This window comes from Tachypleus tridentatus, chromosome 10, assembly GCF_004210375.1.
Source record: "Tachypleus tridentatus isolate NWPU-2018 chromosome 10, ASM421037v1, whole genome shotgun sequence".
Taxonomy (NCBI): Eukaryota; Metazoa; Arthropoda; class Merostomata; order Xiphosura; family Limulidae; genus Tachypleus; species Tachypleus tridentatus.
Window position 1 is genome coordinate 162,994,166 of NC_134834.1, and position 17,368 is coordinate 163,011,533.

At 32.1% G+C, this 17,368-nt stretch overlaps 1 protein-coding gene across 2 annotated transcripts in view; it reads right to left on the minus strand.

The window, feature by feature from the left end:
- Naa15-16 (N-alpha-acetyltransferase 15/16) overlaps window positions 1–17,368 on the minus strand; it is a 64,469-nt gene that overhangs the window by 43,133 nt on the left and 3,968 nt on the right. For both annotated transcript variants that reach the window (XM_076465000.1, XM_076464999.1), the window contains exons 2-4: window positions 14,612–14,696; window positions 3,736–3,840; window positions 283–371 (exon numbers count right to left, since the gene is read on the minus strand). In XM_076465000.1, the coding sequence (XP_076321115.1) occupies window positions 283–371; window positions 3,736–3,840; window positions 14,612–14,696 (279 nt within the window). The remainder of the gene's footprint in view (window positions 1–282; window positions 372–3,735; window positions 3,841–14,611; window positions 14,697–17,368) is intronic.

Below are 17,368 nucleotides of genomic sequence, written 5' to 3' on the forward strand. Positions count from 1 at the left end.
TCCACGCTGCAATGTACTACAATAATGTGTTATGTGAGATAGCATAGCCTAGACAAATTAAGTGCTTCAACAAAGCAGAATGGTCTACACTTAGAAACAATAAAAAAATTCACCTGGAGAAAGATCATAAATATATTTTAACAATGTAAGACTTCATCCATAGATTAACTTCGGGTACAAGTAAAAACACTTTCAAATAAAATAAAGATATTAAAGTGAAGTACTACATTTTATCACAACTGTCAATGCCAATTTCTTATATAAATCATTTTAGTTTCCTACCTTGTCCCATTTTAAAGCATTCCTATAACACTTGATGGCTTCATCATATTTCCTGTCTGATCTCTGCAACAGTCCATACACATGCCAACCTGTCCTTAAAGTTAAGGATATACTTTCATCTTATGAAAGTCATTCTGCATTACTAACACACAGCAATTAGATGAAAAGATATTTTCTATTACTTCATTCAACTTCAAACATCCTGAACATATGCCAATGTTTATTTAGAAAAAAAAGTAAAATTACAGCTTTAATACCTACTCATTGTAATGTTTTCCTGGGTAGCTTGTTAAAAAGTTCTCTTCAAATTTATACTGCCAAGCTTACTGCATCTGTAATATCTTTTGGCTGATGTGGACAAGTGTTAGCTATTATTTGTTGCCTGAGTAGCAATTCCAGATGAGTTATTACCACTAAGCTTATGCAAAATTTCTGCTTATACCTTAAGAAAGATAAGTAAAGAAACTGGTAATATTATTACTGTAGCTTTAAAACAGAGATAAGAAAGTTCTGGTAGCAATGCAATTTTCGTACAAATACTAGATGATTCATAGCCGCACAACAGAAACATGCTGCATAAAATCCTGAAAACATATTTAAAGTATTGACAACTTTGTTTCCTCAACAGCTATATTTTAGCTCTTTCTTTCAGTATGAATGGTGTTCCATTCAATGACTAGGGTTACTGACTATTGCTGTGCTGTCCAGTTTCCACTGCAGAACACTTTTGTACAGCATCCTAAAGTCAATGTTGTCTTTCTCATTTTTAAATAGCTTCCATCAACCATCAGTGTATGACAACTTCCATGAGCTCCTTTGAGTAACTTAATGGTACAGAGTTAAACAGGAGATACCTGCAAGTGGAGAAACACAAATTCCTGTGTGTACTTGAATCTTGCAGAGGACCTGATATGCTAACTTGGATGCATGGCAGGATGCTTTGTCCAGCTAGAACCATGTGTTGTCAGTATCAAATCTATCTAAACATGGTATCATGGTCTTACTGTGTTAGACTCATATTTTACACCTTACCTTCACAATTTTCTCAACTCTCCGCATACACGACTCACCAAAGTTAAGGTACAAGTTTTAAGATTTAACTACCTATCACTTTATCTTTAAAATTAAGCATTTTTAAGTTCTTTCTACGAGGATTTTTTTTATTCAGTTGAATACATTTTAACCAAAAAAATTTGTTTACCCTTAAATTCCTTTGGCCTGTAAGATATAAATAATGAACAAATAAAAAACACATTTTTTAGCTAAGTGTTAGTTTCATTATAATACTAAAATACATGAGATATTATCATACTGATTTTAGGACAAAACATTTCGTATTAAAAAGAATAATGATTGGAATCTATTACATTGGGAATGAAAAATTTTGAAAGATTTTCTGTTCAACTTTCTTGCTTAACCCTTTATCAATGGGCTTGGTATAATATACATGAGATCATCTACACATTTGCACATGTTAAGCATTGGCAGTGTAACTTTTAATACAGCATGTGTATCTACACAAAAATCAGATTTTTAATGAAATAACTTTTATAATAGATTTATTTGTAAAGATATTGAGCCTGTCTCATTATTAGTCCAACTGCAAAGTGATTTCATGTTGTGATTAAAAAACTATTCTTCATCTCATAAATCTCAAGTATTACTTTTGTAATCTCCTAAACCTTCTAAATACATTTCAAACATTTGTTTTCAATAAGATTTTATATTTTGTTATTTTCTATACCCTAACTATGTGGGGTCTGTAAATGACCAACCTCATAACCATCATAAAAAATTAATAAATATAAATTATGCTTTTTTTTGTGCTAGAATGACTACATATTATAACACAAAAAATACAAATGTTTAGTGTAAGTAGTATAAGTTTCATAATGTTGTATATCTATACATATTTATTATTTTTTATTATATTGGCCTTCCAGTCATGCCTAGCTAAAATTACATACATAACTTGCATTGACAAGGTGAATGTATGCTCATGTTATCCTATCTAATAATATTAAACTGACCTTTAGTCTTCCCAATCTTGGCAGTGTTTCTATGGACAAGTATTTTGTAATATACAGTCACATTACAGTTATTATACAATAATTATGTATATAGGTTCTATTGATATTTAGAAATAAATGATTAAACTTATGTTTCTTAAGATAAGAACAATAAATCAAGAAGTAGAGCAAACAATTATCTCCTGTTGCTTTGACCTTTGAACTCAGTTGCTGCTGTACATAGATTGCTAAGCCTTTTAAAATTTTGCATGTGGAGAATATATTAATTTTTTTTCAGGTTTTACATATACAACTGAATAGCCAAACAAATCATAAATAACTGTACTGATACCATAGAATTAAACTATAATTTATCAAGCATGATAACTAAGCTGTATTCAGGTTTAAAAAATACAAATCTTTGAGCAGACTAAAGACACAACCTACCTCCTTGATATATTGGTTCAAAGGGATGTGGTAGCCTTTTACCAGATTAAAATGGCTGAGAAAACAATAAGGAGCAAGTTTCAGGTTATTCACACTTCATATATTGAAGTGTATGTTAGGGACCATTTCCAAAAACGGAAAGAGGTAATCAGTGCCATTGTGTTTAAATACATTAGCTGCACCTCAGCAAAATAAAAAGATATGAAAGTTTTATTTTATATTCTAGCTTGTCAATATTAGTAATTTGAGTTCCTAGTTTGTATGAAACTATAGACTTAGTATTTTGACATCACAAACATTTAATTTTAAACAGTGCTTCATTCAACATATCATGACACTCACTAAAATCTCTACTCAGGTGTGTTCTATTAATATTTACTTTTAAATTAAGAAATTAACTTCCGTGTACTATTAAAGTTTGAATTATAATACAAAGTTGGTTTCCAAACTTACTGACAAAGTAATAAAATACTAATTCAATAAAATTTTGATTGCAAGTCAACAAAGGCAATGACATGGCTTTTGACCTGTGACCCACTATGCAAGGGTTAACAAAGGAGCTCATTATGACACTAGCATTATAGAGAATCCTGTTTTGAAGCAATATCTTATGCAAAAAATATGGTTTATGGTTGAATTAAACACTCAAGTACATTTATTAACACTGTTTTTGAAGGATTAAGAAATTGTTTTCATTACTTTGAATCTTCACATTACACAAAACAAGGCAGTCAAACATCTATTACATTTAAGAATAACAAATGATATAAAATTAGTCCTTTTACTACCAAATCTAATTTATTACTTCCATGAATTTTTACTGAGATTATTAAGTGAAAACAAAAATAAAAACTTAAGATTAATCATTAATTTTGACCCACATTTTGAAGACAATAACACTTCTTTTAGTTTGTAACAACAACAAAAAAAGACAGCAGCAGAAATGGTACCAATTTTAGTCCATTGACCACAAAAAAAAAAAAAAAAAAAAGGATACACACATGACTTTTCAGATCATTTCTTAAACCTCTTCGAACATATTCATAAGCCTCTTCTTTTCTCCCCAAGCAGTTCAGGGTGAGACCCTTCATTGCCAGGGTTTCTAAGAAAAATAAAATGGAAGTATATAAACTGCTATTGAGTGCAAGAAATAATAATGCAAAATGAAAAAAATTACTTTTGAAGATACTTTTACCTAAAATTTCAATCATGTATAATTAATCTATTTTGTAAACTAATATAAGCTATTCATTCAAGAGAAACTAAATTCTACTGTACAAATTACTGACCGCAAACTTTTAGTTAATATTGTTTTTCAAGTTAGTGTTAATTTTTTCACTCTTAAAAACAAACCTGATAATTTAGAAAATGTTTAGACAAATATTAGCATATAATATATTAATTCTCCATATTATATTAAGAGAAAATGCAAGTTTTCATTTAGATTAACCCTAAAAATTGACTTTTAATACACATCTGCAAACTGGTGTGAAAGTCATTCCTTACCTTTCTTAACAATGCAAGTGGTATTTCAAACAAGAGTTAGTTCTTTCAGTGTGTGTAAATTTCCAACAGTACAATTACAAACTTCATGTCATATAAGTGAAAGAAAACTTTACTAGATCAATTTTGGTAAAAATTACTTGATAGATAACTACCCCACAGAAAACATAACGTAAAATGTACAACAAATAACTACCCGAATAAGACACACAAATTAAAATGTTGAGATAAATGCCTAAACAATTTTAAGGTATGTTGTAAACAAATTGTATTCACATTTTTTTCTCCATGTAAATCAAAAAAATCATGGATATTCATTATTTAATGTAAGAGCAGCTTCATTCCACAATACCTAATCAGAAGATATTTTACACATTATACTCTGTTTACCATTAAAAAACTAAAAATCTTCAAGGTTTTACAAACTTCATTAAACCTTGTAAGTATGCATCTGTATATAGTTAAGCAATTAGGTTGAGAACTGTTAACAAAATCAGAAACATGTAAATCGGAGCAAAATCCTTCTTGGAAATGTTAATTTCTTATACATTCTATTATGAAGTACTAATTTAAAGCAATATAAAATTTTGAGGAAAGGCTATTAAATTCTTAGTTACTTTAATAAAAAGCAGGAATGTATTCATTCATAAAATATACTGAACACACATTTATGTACTACACACACCATAAGCTTGACAAATTTAAGTTAATTATGTCAGTTAAACTCATGTGAAATACAGTCCAACATGTGTAGCATAAAGAAAAGTCCAGAGATAAAGCTTTTTGAAAGGATTATTTTGTAACTTTTATAACATTTCAACCACTTGTGTGGTCATCATCAAGAAAGCTGTCATCCATTGCATAAAATAATAGAAAGTTGTATGATCACTGTTTCAGTTCAGTGAACATACAGGATGAGACCCATGTTTTCATTTAAATTATATTTTATTTCACAAAAAAATTAATGCTTCTTTTAATGCGGTTTTCAATACATAGTATTTCAAAGTTGCAGGTTTATGTTTTTTCATCCTAATACTTATATTGCACCCTGTTTCATTTACATAAGTGCTATCAGATCAATTGCACCAATATTTGTAGGTACTTATACATATTCATGGATCTTAAATTTTATTTTACATTAAAATACATCTCTATTTGCACATATCAAAAACCCATAGTTTTTTCATAATAACCACTAAGGCATAACCTTTGGTATTTTTCTGCAAGAAAGATGCACACAATAGCTTTGATGTTATAGTAAACTTCCTCTCTTTACAACATGTGTGGCACAGATAGCCCAGTTTGTTTTTTTCAACAACAAATCAAACCACCAACAACTTGTGCATCATGTTACTAATTACATACTTTTCCTATAATCATTTGTATTTACACATTAGTTCTAAATCAACATGACAGTTTTAAGCCATTACAACATATAGTTCGCAATAATGTACTACAGTGTAAAGTTCAGTATTTCTTGAACATATGATACTTCTATTCAGATAAAACTTATGTCAGCACTAAAGGAGAATCCAAATGTCATAAAATTACTTAATACAAAAATATTTGTATAGTGTATTATGAAGCAGTATTCAGTACAATTTTAATATAAAATTTTGTTACAATAACCTTTTGGTCAAAGTCAACTGTGTTTCTATTTGGGAACATGATCCACTGCTATAAAGTGACAATGGAGAAAACTTAACCCATACCCAAAAATACTAAATAGTGCAGTAAAGTAAAACTAGTTTAACCCTTTTATGTTTAAAAGCAAAATTGTTTAGACTTTTGAGTTTACCATTGATATAAATTATTGTCAATCACAATTTCACAATGCTTAAAAAAATTTGACTGTTTACAAGTTTTGAGATGAAAATAAGTTTTGGATACAATAATTTCATTTACAGTTTTATACTGATTTATAGCACAGGCTTTAATTTTTCACAAATTATAAAATGTTATCATAAAATTTAATGCTCAATGCCTGAAATACGATGTTTAATTATAACTTTATGGCTAGAAGAAAAATCATTAGTAATTTTGGTTTTATATCAATGTATCTTGGCAGAGAGTATAAATTACCCTGAAACAAACTGTCACAGATGTCTTGGAAATACTTAGGAACAGAAATTAGACTTCTTCCTTATTGAGTGCTGAACAATTCTTGAAATAAGGTCTTTTAGAGAATCTACTCCTAGATTACATAACTGATGTTATGTTAGGCCTATTCAAACATTACACGTGGCCTAGTTTTCATTCAAAAATATTTAAGCCTAACTGTAATCTAGTGTGTGTGCATCTCAGTGACAATTTTTTAAAATAACAGAAATATTGTAGTTAAGCATCTTTTTCAATGACTATATTAATATATAGCAATATTGCAAATAAGGTCTTTTAGAGAATCTACTCCTAGATTACATAACTGATATTATGTTAGGCCTATTCTTCTAAGCCTAGCCTAATATTAAATTGTAGTATAAATAATAATGTAGATAACATTACTAGTTTCAATATAATTCTGTTCACAAAGGAGGAAATATAGTTTTCTCAAAATTACGATATATGCCATGGAAGATATATCACTAGTACAAAAATATGAAGGTAAAACCATAAGTAAGTGACTGAAGGTAGTCTGTAGCTGCCATTCAATAAACCTCATGCTTGCTGACTAACACGAAATATGGAAGTTGTTGACATAGAGACTGTTTGCAACTGTAGGGGGGAATTGTCCACTGATGGTTTTAATCTTTATTATAAAAAGTGTAACACTCAAGACATAGCCATGAGGGACTCCTAGTTCCTGTGGGAAAGAACAGGAAAGGTTGAACCCATACAGATTTGGAATTGCTGATTCATTAAAAAATGTTTAATAAAAAGGGGTAAATGGTCACTCCACCTGTAAGATTGGAAGTCTCACAAGATGCCTTATCTCCATATTGTATCATAAGCTTTCTCAATGTAAAAATACAGAAACAAGATGTTGTCACTTGAGAAAGACTTCCCTGATTGATGTTTCAAGTTGAATCAGATGGTCCATGGTGAAGTGCTATCGTCAGAACCCACACTGAGTGGGTGGGAGGAGGTTATTTGATTCAAGAACCAAACAACATGAGCATTAACCATCCTCTCTAAAATTTTAAAGAGACAGCTCGTCAAAGCTATTGGAAGGTAGGTACAAAGGAATCTTGGGATACTTCCTAGGTTTACGAAAAGGGAGTACAATTGCAAGGCACCGAGCATCAGGAAAAACATTCTCCTGCCAGATCCAGTTAAAAACAACCAGAAGAATAGAAAGAGAGGCAGGAGAGAGAATGGCATAGCATCTCGTAATGAATATCATAGGGTCAGACTTATATACTGCCAGACTGAAGAAAAGCAAGCTTCAGTTCCACCAGTGTAAAGAGGCAATTACAGTCAGAGACTATCAGCCCAAACGGAAAAAGGCAATTTCTCTGCTCTTGTCTTGATGACTAAGAAGGTGGGAGATGAAGCAGAAGTGCTAGATATACGAGAACAGCTTTTGCTGAGAGTACTGGCGATGTTCTGGGCATCAGCAACTTCCTGGTCATAAGAGAGGAAGATCAAAAGGGAGTCAAATGTATACTGTCTCCTAACCTTACAAATCTTGTTCCATATGACTCTAGAACTAGTCATAAAAAAAGAGATGCTAGAGGTATATTTAATCCAAGATTCCTTCTGGCTTTGACGTCTGACTTGCTGAGCATGTGCATGCCATACTAAAAATGCAATGCAGTTTAAAACTGTGGAATACCTACGAAAGTCCATTTTTGAGCTTTCCTTGCCTTGTGGCAGGCAGGATCCCAAAAACAAGGATGCTGTGGGTAACATGTTGAGGTTTTAGAAATACACTGAACAACTCAGTTGTCTATTGATGGCTTACAGACAAGGGCAGGACCAAGTTCTGAGAGAGCAGTGAAAGAAAGCGAATTGGCCTAGTTCAACTTCCATCAAAGCATGCAGGTCAGATGGATCAACCACAACCACTCTCTCAAATTCATAGGAAAATGATCACTGCCCTGTGAGTTACAGTCAACCCTCCAAGAAAAGTGAAGGGAAGCAGAAAGAATGATCAATAGCAATAAAAGAACAAGTATTGAATAGAGACAGGTTGTGATTCAAGAGCATATGCTCTATCAAATGACCCCTCTCATCAATATCAGCACCAACCCAGAGGAGATTATGTCTATTAAAATCCATCAGGATTTTAAAATGGAGACAGTAACTGCTCAATGAGGGCATCAAGGTCTGTTTAGGAGCCAGGTAGAGAGAACAAATAGTAATGGTATAACCTAAAAAGCATGGATGGCTACAGCCTTCAAGTGTGTATCAAGTGGCAAAGAAGACAGAGTGAACATATGATGATAAACCAGCAGTGGCACCCCACCATGCACTTATCCATCACACAACCTGTAACTTCTGTACAAAAAATCTCTGCCAAAGGGTGACTGTATCTGCAAGTTTCAGAAACATTTCTTGTAAGGAGAAACAAGTGGGATGTAAGAATTAATAAAATCCTTAATGTCATCTATATTTTAATGAAAGCCTTAACAGAAAACACTGGATCAGAGAGGACATTTTTATTTACAAGGAGGAGAACGTAGCAGAGAGCCTTTCCGTTTTTGATCACATTTCTTTCTTTACTGGATGAAGGTCTATTGACCTCCACGGATTCTGCCCTAGGTTGAGTAGGTAGGTCTCTGTCTATGAATAAAGATTATAGCAACTGAGGGCATGAATGAATGGCAGGATGGAAGTAGACACACATTCATCAACTCTTTTAATCATGGAGAATAGATTATTCAGATGTTTTGCACATGACTTTGTTGGAGGCACAGAGAGATCTGTCTGCACTCTCACCATGGCAGTGAAATGAAGTGTAGCAGCATATGTCCGAGATGTAGTTGGGGAAAATAATTTCCGAGCCTCTGGGTAGGAGATATTATTTATAGTCTTCAAGTGTTGCACCTCTTTCTCCTCCAACCATTTAGGGCAAGAAGTAGAGTAAGAGGGGTGTGGACCACTTCAGTTAGTACAGTGTGATTCTAGTTTGCACTCATAAGAGTTGTGGTCTTTGTCACCACAACAAGCATGTTAAAGAAACCATGGCATGATGCTTTTAAGTGACCAAACCATTGACATTGGAAACATCTGAGAGGGTTGGGAATGTATGGCTGTACTTTACAGTTCAGGTAACCTGCTTTTACTGTGGCAAGAGGACGTGGTGATGTAAACATCAATATCAGAACATTAGGAGGCACCTTAATTCCATTTTTGTGAGTGGAGATTTGGCACACTGCAGAAATGCCTTGGCTGGAAAAACCAGCAAGGATCTCTGACTCAGGAATGTTCTTTAAATCCCTCCCAACTATAACTCCTCTGGAAGAATAAAAAGTTGCACAGAGGGTAGCCTTAATAGGTATAACCCCAATGGCCTTCGATTTCAAGAAGAGCATGATATGTTGTGGTGAAGATGTTTCCACAAAATGTCTCCAGAGTGCAACTTCTTTACTGCCTTAGGGGAGCTAGCAAGCCCCTCTAATCCCTTCTGAATAAAAAGGAGGGGCATCTACTCTAAGGATTTCTTGGATAAGGAATGGATAATTAGAAATTGAGGTACAAAATCAGACTGTACAACAGTCATCCATACATGGTTGCTTCCAATTTTTTCAAAATTGGGGGTATCAATAATAAAAATGCTACATTTCAGTGCCCACTGACCCCACCAACCATGAAGCCCTACGAAGATATATACTACAATGCCAAACATGAACTCTGCAGCAACACAAGGATTTCATGAGCACTGTATCAAACACCAGCATTAGACAACATCCACAACACCTGATAAGAATATCCAACACTGGTACTCAATTGACCCTAGCCCAAGTGGACAAGCCAACTGACCCTGAAGGTCCAAGTCAAGACTGCCCATCTACAGGAATTCAAAGTCAAAGTAGTGTGTTGGAATTGGACCCCTCAACCACTAGGATCCTCTCCTACCTTTTATGGCAAACACATGGATGAATGTATAGATCCCAGAAAGTGAGTTGAAAGTACAAAACCATCTCTGGGAGGTTTCCTCACCATGTAAAGAAATCCACCTTGAGGGATTAAGGTTTAAGAGCTAGCTCAAAAACTCAGGAGCCTAACCTGACTATATGTACCAGGAAATAAGGGCTACATATAGTTATTTACTTTCACAGCAATGAATGCACACTAAGGATCCCATGAAACCATTTGATAGTTTAGCTTGAACTAATTGCCTTTGGTCTTTCTCTGAGTCTAAACATGTACAATGATTAGCTGAATTGAGGAAAAAATAAAACAAAATTAGTAATGTGTTGTGTAATTACAGCACTTCATTCATGAAAAATACATGAAGTGTTGAATTCATCATTAAATTCCTAGAAATAAAATTTGATTTATGACTCAAAAAAAGCAAAAAATAGTTCTAGAGTTCCAAGAGTCCAGAACTATTCCAGATTCAAGTTCTATTTAGTACAGCCCCCCACACAGATAAAATGGGAGAAAATACTAGGTGCCGTGATGAAATTTCTAGTTGGCATGGTGACTTGCCACCCAAGATTTGTCAAAGCCTGGTTTAAAGTGATGCATTATGAGAGGGATGCACCAAGAAAATAGTCTCTAACAAATATTTGCAAAACCTAGAAGCCACCAATTTTATCAATACCATAAAAAATGAAGCCAAGTAACTTTCATAAGTCATATAAGCTGATAGCATAAACTTCCTTAGAATGGTCTCTTTCTTCTTTAGATTCAAAGATCACAACTTTTCTTAGTTACACAAGATAAAAATTGACTGTTCTTTCAGTAATTTCATCTCTCTTTTACAATACAGTTTTGTCATTTGCACTGACAACTAAAACTGACCCATTTTTTATTCTTCAATGAAAGGTATGATCTAAAAGCATTTTAGTCCAATAATCATCAATTTCCCATAACCTTGAAATGTTCTCAATTTGATTTTACTGCCTTTGCCTGCCATCTACATTTACAATCACAATGACTTACAAATGTCTATTACTATGCTACTCAACAAGTTTTTATAGATAACATTTCTATTTTATTCATGAATACTTAAAATTGTAATGACACAGCTGAATATGGTCTTTCACATACACAACAAACAGCATGAGGAACTAGATCTGCCTGATCTTGCAACTATACAATTAAATTACAAAGACTGTTGTAAATAACCTTGGGAAAGGGCACAAAAATTGGAACTAAATATTTTAAGGAATGGGTGTCCAAACAAAACAAGCCAAGATCCAAAAATCTTTTGGGGTAATGTTGGTTATACAGGTATTAGAAATGAGCAACTGTTCATTATATCTTACTTTTACAAGGTCTGTTAGAGACAAATTAATCACACACAAAATACTTCTGAACTTCAAACTCCTATATGGTAAATGATAAATAGGACAAATTCATTGAGGTTTTTATAACTAATACTTGAGTTGGTCTTACCAATGAATTTAAAACCAAAAAGGTTCTCTAGAGAAAATATTAAAAATGTTTCAGTCACAATATTTTACATTAATATAAAGTACTGTCTCTTGTATGTCCATGTAACTACTTAACAGATTATAGATGGATCTCACTAGGTTCATGCACAGGTGCATACCAATTGTTTTTGTCTTTTGTAGTCTTTAAGAACATTTTTGCATTTCTTTGCCAGCAATTCATTCCCTGGGAATGGAACTTCACCAAATTTGGCATAAAAATTTGTTGTGACCATGGGAAGAAACACACAGTTTCACATTTTGTACTTTACAGTTTTTAAGGGCATTTTTTTACAATTACATATAAGGAAAGCTACTTTGCAACTTTTCACATCTTGAGATAACTTTTCATTAATCATGAACTAGCAGAAAATAACTTTGCAGAAGTTTCAAAGCACAGTGCACAGAAATAATGGTAATTCTGCAAAACACTAACAAAGAAGTCCAGAATTATTTTTTTCAGATATTATGCTGACATGTGAGTTATAAATGTATCAATAAACAGGAAAAATTATTACTTACAGTATCAGGTTGCAATAAAAGTTAAAATAATCTTGAATAGGTTTGTAATAAATGTAAAGCTATTTCAGAACACAACTTAATTCCTTACAAAGAGTCCTCATTTTAACTTTACAAAATTATTCTAAGGATTTAATTTTTCTGATGGAACATAAGCAAACAATATTTGTTAAAATGTGTAGCTTTAAAACTAAAATTGCAATACATAATAGAAGTAACTAAAATGTTCTTATTAGATGTAGATATTAACGGCACAGTTAACTTATTGATACACATGTATTTCAATCTCAAAAATAACTACATTAATCTTAAAGAAACATCATTTCAAATTTAAAATAATGTTTCTGCCTTCCAAGAAACAATTATTCACAAATTGTATTTCACATCTTTCACAACATTCCAATTTTTTTTTACAAATTATCCAAATGATGTAACACTTAATAATTTAAAAAGCTCTGGATAAGATATAAAAATACTGTTAGCACACACTTGTGTGAAGCAACAAGAATAAGCAACCAAAAAAAACAAACAAAAAATAACATGAACATGTTCAAATACTTACCCAACAAAACTGTTATTAAACTATATCTAACAAAAAAGTATTTTCCCAAAGAACAAGTCTGCACCTTGGTTATATTATGGTGTACATTCTAAAACACCCCCCCCTCACCAAAAACATCTGTCGGAATACTTAATTTTATATCCTTGTAAAATCTTCCCTAATTAAATAATATACATTACAGAAAATATAAACAGAAGGTAGCTGCATGGTTTGTTGAAAATATATATCTTGCATGGGTTACACCCATAGAGGTACAATTATTTCATACATATATAACATTTTACTTAGGTTTTGTGCCCTTTGTTTTTACAGAAGACAAACTCAGAGAAAGGAACAACATAAATAAATTGACAAATAAGTTTTTTTCCAGAAAAATTTAAAATGAGCACATATCAATTTCATTTTATCACAGAAAAAAAATCCAAAGTAATAGAAATACAACACAAATGTGATATTATATCAATATATTTTATTCTTTTTGTATTGTCTCAAACTCTAAAACTCACTTGTTTTATTACTTATTATATTTCAATTACTAACAAAGTACTTATTTTATCATACTTAACTATTAGTTTCACTTGTTTATTCCATATCAAACTATATTACAAAAGGGACATAGATACATTAAGATCTCTAACTTATCATCTCCTGAGAAAATAAGAGTGCAAGATGATCTTATTGAAGAGAACAAGATTATCTGGAAGACTGATAAGAAAATCTTTGAATTTTCCATGCTGTATTCTGAAGACAATGAGATGAGACAAGGCAAGGTTTAGATTTGGAACAATAAGATGGGCTAGGCTTCAGTAAAACAGTTTATTTTTCTAACAAGGTAACTGGCTAATGGAATAAATTGCTATCAGCAGTAGTGAATAGTTTAAAGGGGAACTGATGATTTTCTGAAAAGGGTGAAATTCAATTTTTTCATTTTAGGAGTGGATATGCCAGTACAGCCTTGAAGAACCAAATATTCTTTTGTTGTCTATACGTTGTACAAAACTTCCATGAGACAACATGCTATACATCCTACATAGAACCCAGTCCATGAAAGTTGACCAATTAGATTCACAGAGAGAGTTACCACAAACTACAAAAAAAATAAATGCTGAAGACTTTTTGGTCTAATTGTTAAGAGTAATATGGTTTTCTGTTGCAAAAAAATGTCTTCCATGGGAAATAAGTTTTCTAACAGCAAGATGCATGTAGAATGAAATACATTAAATTCTACAAGTAGTAAATATTCATATCTACTCTTCTGAACATAACAATAAAACTGTTTCTGTTCCATGCAAATAAAAACAGATCTGGAAGAAATCAACCTACTCTGTAATCTTATATTGTATATTTGAATATCTGGTATATGTAAGAGGCTCTCAATATGATTCAAATATATTCTATTTTACTGGTAAACAATCAAAGAAATTTTTTCTCACAATATATTACTTAATAAAAACACAGTAAAAGCTGAAATTCCACGTATATGTACAACTCTGAATCAATATTTTCAATGCATTTTTTAATTATATTCACATTAAACAGATTCATGACATACAATAAGATAAATGGGCTTACTTAGTAACTACACAATGTAATAATCTATTCTATACCAAGCAGTCTTGAGGATAATTTAGCAAAATGTTTCTTTATGTACCATCTACCTTGAAATGTACTTCCTAAAGAATATTTTTATTTAAACATCTATCCATAACATAACACATATAACAGATGTAAATAAATGTCAAACTTACCCCCATGTTCTGCAAATTTTGGATTTGTAAGAATCTGCTTTGCAAACTTCAACCCATTTTTATATTGTTTATGTTCATAGCATTTCTGCAATGGAAAACATTATTACATATTATTTGATGATTAGGATTTAAAATTTAGTTCAGAAGACTGATATTAAAATCTACCCACATATATAAATTTCTTAAATTTTAGGATGACGTATGCTTTTATACATATAAAAGTAGCACTAACCAATATTTTGTACAATAAAACAATTTTATGCTGCACCAAAAATCCACAAATTTATCAATAACTTTGTCAACTAATAACCTTAAAGTACTTTCATTAGTTACTATTTGAGACTCATTATGTAAATCTTCATAATTAATAAATGTAACTGTTAGACATTCACTAGGTAAATGTTTTTAATTGTTAGCTTTCAACTCATTAACTGAAAAGTTATTTTACATACACATTATGTATCTTAACTGTGAATCATAAACAGATTTTGATTTCAGAACATAATCTCAATTGTAACATATTTCAGTTACATGTTTTCTTAGTAATTTTATGTTCATTTTCATTTAAAAACTATTAATATTTATTTCATTTCCTTATGTTTATTAACTGTTAAATTTTGATTAAAATCATCATCAAGTTAGCATAGCGACTTCTTACATCTGAGTTGATTGTTTTCTTTTTCTTTAAACGAAATTTCTTTTTCCTTTGTTACATAAAGAACAAAGGAAACTATGACTAAATCACTTTTTTTTTATAAGCTATTTTGATGGCATTTGATTTTTCTCATTGTCCATGATGTATTTCTATTAAAAGCTGTTTTTTAAAGTGGCAAGGTATCCAAGAATCCAATGAAATATTTAATATAATAATAAGCTTTGGAGAAAGTATTTTATAGGCTTGATTTTCATTAATAAAATCTCCAAGTTATTCATTTCACTTAGATTAATTACCCTTTTTTTTACACATATCTACTTACTGTTTTATTACTCTTCTATGCTTGTTATATATCAGTTTGGCTGTTATTTTAACAATTGCTCTCAATGTTTCTTTAGTATAACAGTTGCTTTTATTGACTATTTCTGAACTCCCATAATACAAGTTGATATATATTTATAAAAAAGTTGATCTATGAAAATTTTCACCTTTAATTAACTCAAATCACATATCACAACTGACCTCATTCATAAACATGAAGAGTTGTAACACATTACAAATTTGTCTTGTATGTTTCCATTTCTTACACAGTCACATAACACTATATAATAAAATTTTTGCTTTTTCTTGTTCCTGGGCAGAAAGTGTCATTTCCCAATTTCGTATGCCTAAAGTAAATGGAAAAGACCTATTTTTCTCTTTAAACTTTGCTTTTGTGACCTGGGTAATGAAATTTTCAAATTTACCCATTTTCCAGAACATTCCAGATAGATTCAGTGCTGAGTAGCTGATACAGAATTTTCTCAAACTTACACAAATTTTCTAGAATGTTGTAGACCTTATGAGAATTTTCTAGAACTTTCCATAGTAATATATATATATATACAGGGACTCGCCACTTCAGTTTAGTTCTAGCTGCCTAAGTGAGCACATAGACATACCTGATTTTATCAGAGATGACATCAAAAGCTGCAAGTATTCTCCAAGACACATTCTGCTGTGTATGTGGCCAATTTATCAAGACAAGAGAAAAACGTACTCTGTGACAGCATCTGCTAAAATGTGTGAAGCCTAAAAGGCATATTTTGGCATGCCTGTCAAGAATCAAGACAAACCTTGGGCATCTCATTTTACCTGCAAACACTGCAAAAATACTCTAGAAGGTAGGACGGACAATTGTTGCTTGCCTGAGTAGTAAGATTTTGTATTATACAAATTTTAAACCTTTTAAAATTTGGTACACCTCAAAGAGGAATACAACAGTGTCAAGACCTTGCTAGAAGCCTTGAAGTATGATGAGTATGGATAGGAGGTTATCAGAGACTTCAAAATGGTGGCATTCTGATGGGTCTCCAAGGAGGCTTTGCCAAGTTTCCTTGTTATCTTTGCCTATGGAACAGCAGGGACACTGCAGCACACTACAACAGGAAGCACTAGCCACAATGGACAGAGTTCTCTGTGGGGATGCACAATGTCAAGTGTGAGCCACTAGTGGACCTCCAGAAGGTGTTGTTCCCACCATTGCACATAAAACTAGGTCTTATAAAACAATTTGTCACAGTTTTTGATAAGGAGTCTGTAGCCTTCAAGTACCTTCGAGACTTCTTCCCTAAGCTGTCTGAGGCAAAGATCAAAGCTGGTGTCTTCATTGGACCACAAATAAAAAAAATCCTGGAGTGCAAAGAATTCTCCAAGAAGATCAGCAGGAAGGAAAAAAAAAAGCTTGTGGAAGCTTTGTCACAGTGGTTCGGGGCTTCTTGGGCAATCACAAAGCCAAAAATTATGTGGAAGTGGTTGAGGCTCTGGTGAAAAACTATGGCAAAATGGGCTGCAGGATGTCTGTGAAAGTCAATATCCTTGACACTCATCTTGATAAATTCAAGGAGAACATGGGAGCATACTCAGAGGAGCAAGGTGAGTGCTTCCACCAAGATATACTGGACTTTGGACACTGCAACCAAGGAGTGTGTAATGAAAACATGATGGGAGACTATATTTGGAGGCTGTTATGTGAAAGTGATTCACATTACAGTTGCAAATCTTGAAAAACTACTCACTTCTAAATATTTTTGTTAATTTTTGAATAACTTTAGTATAAATAC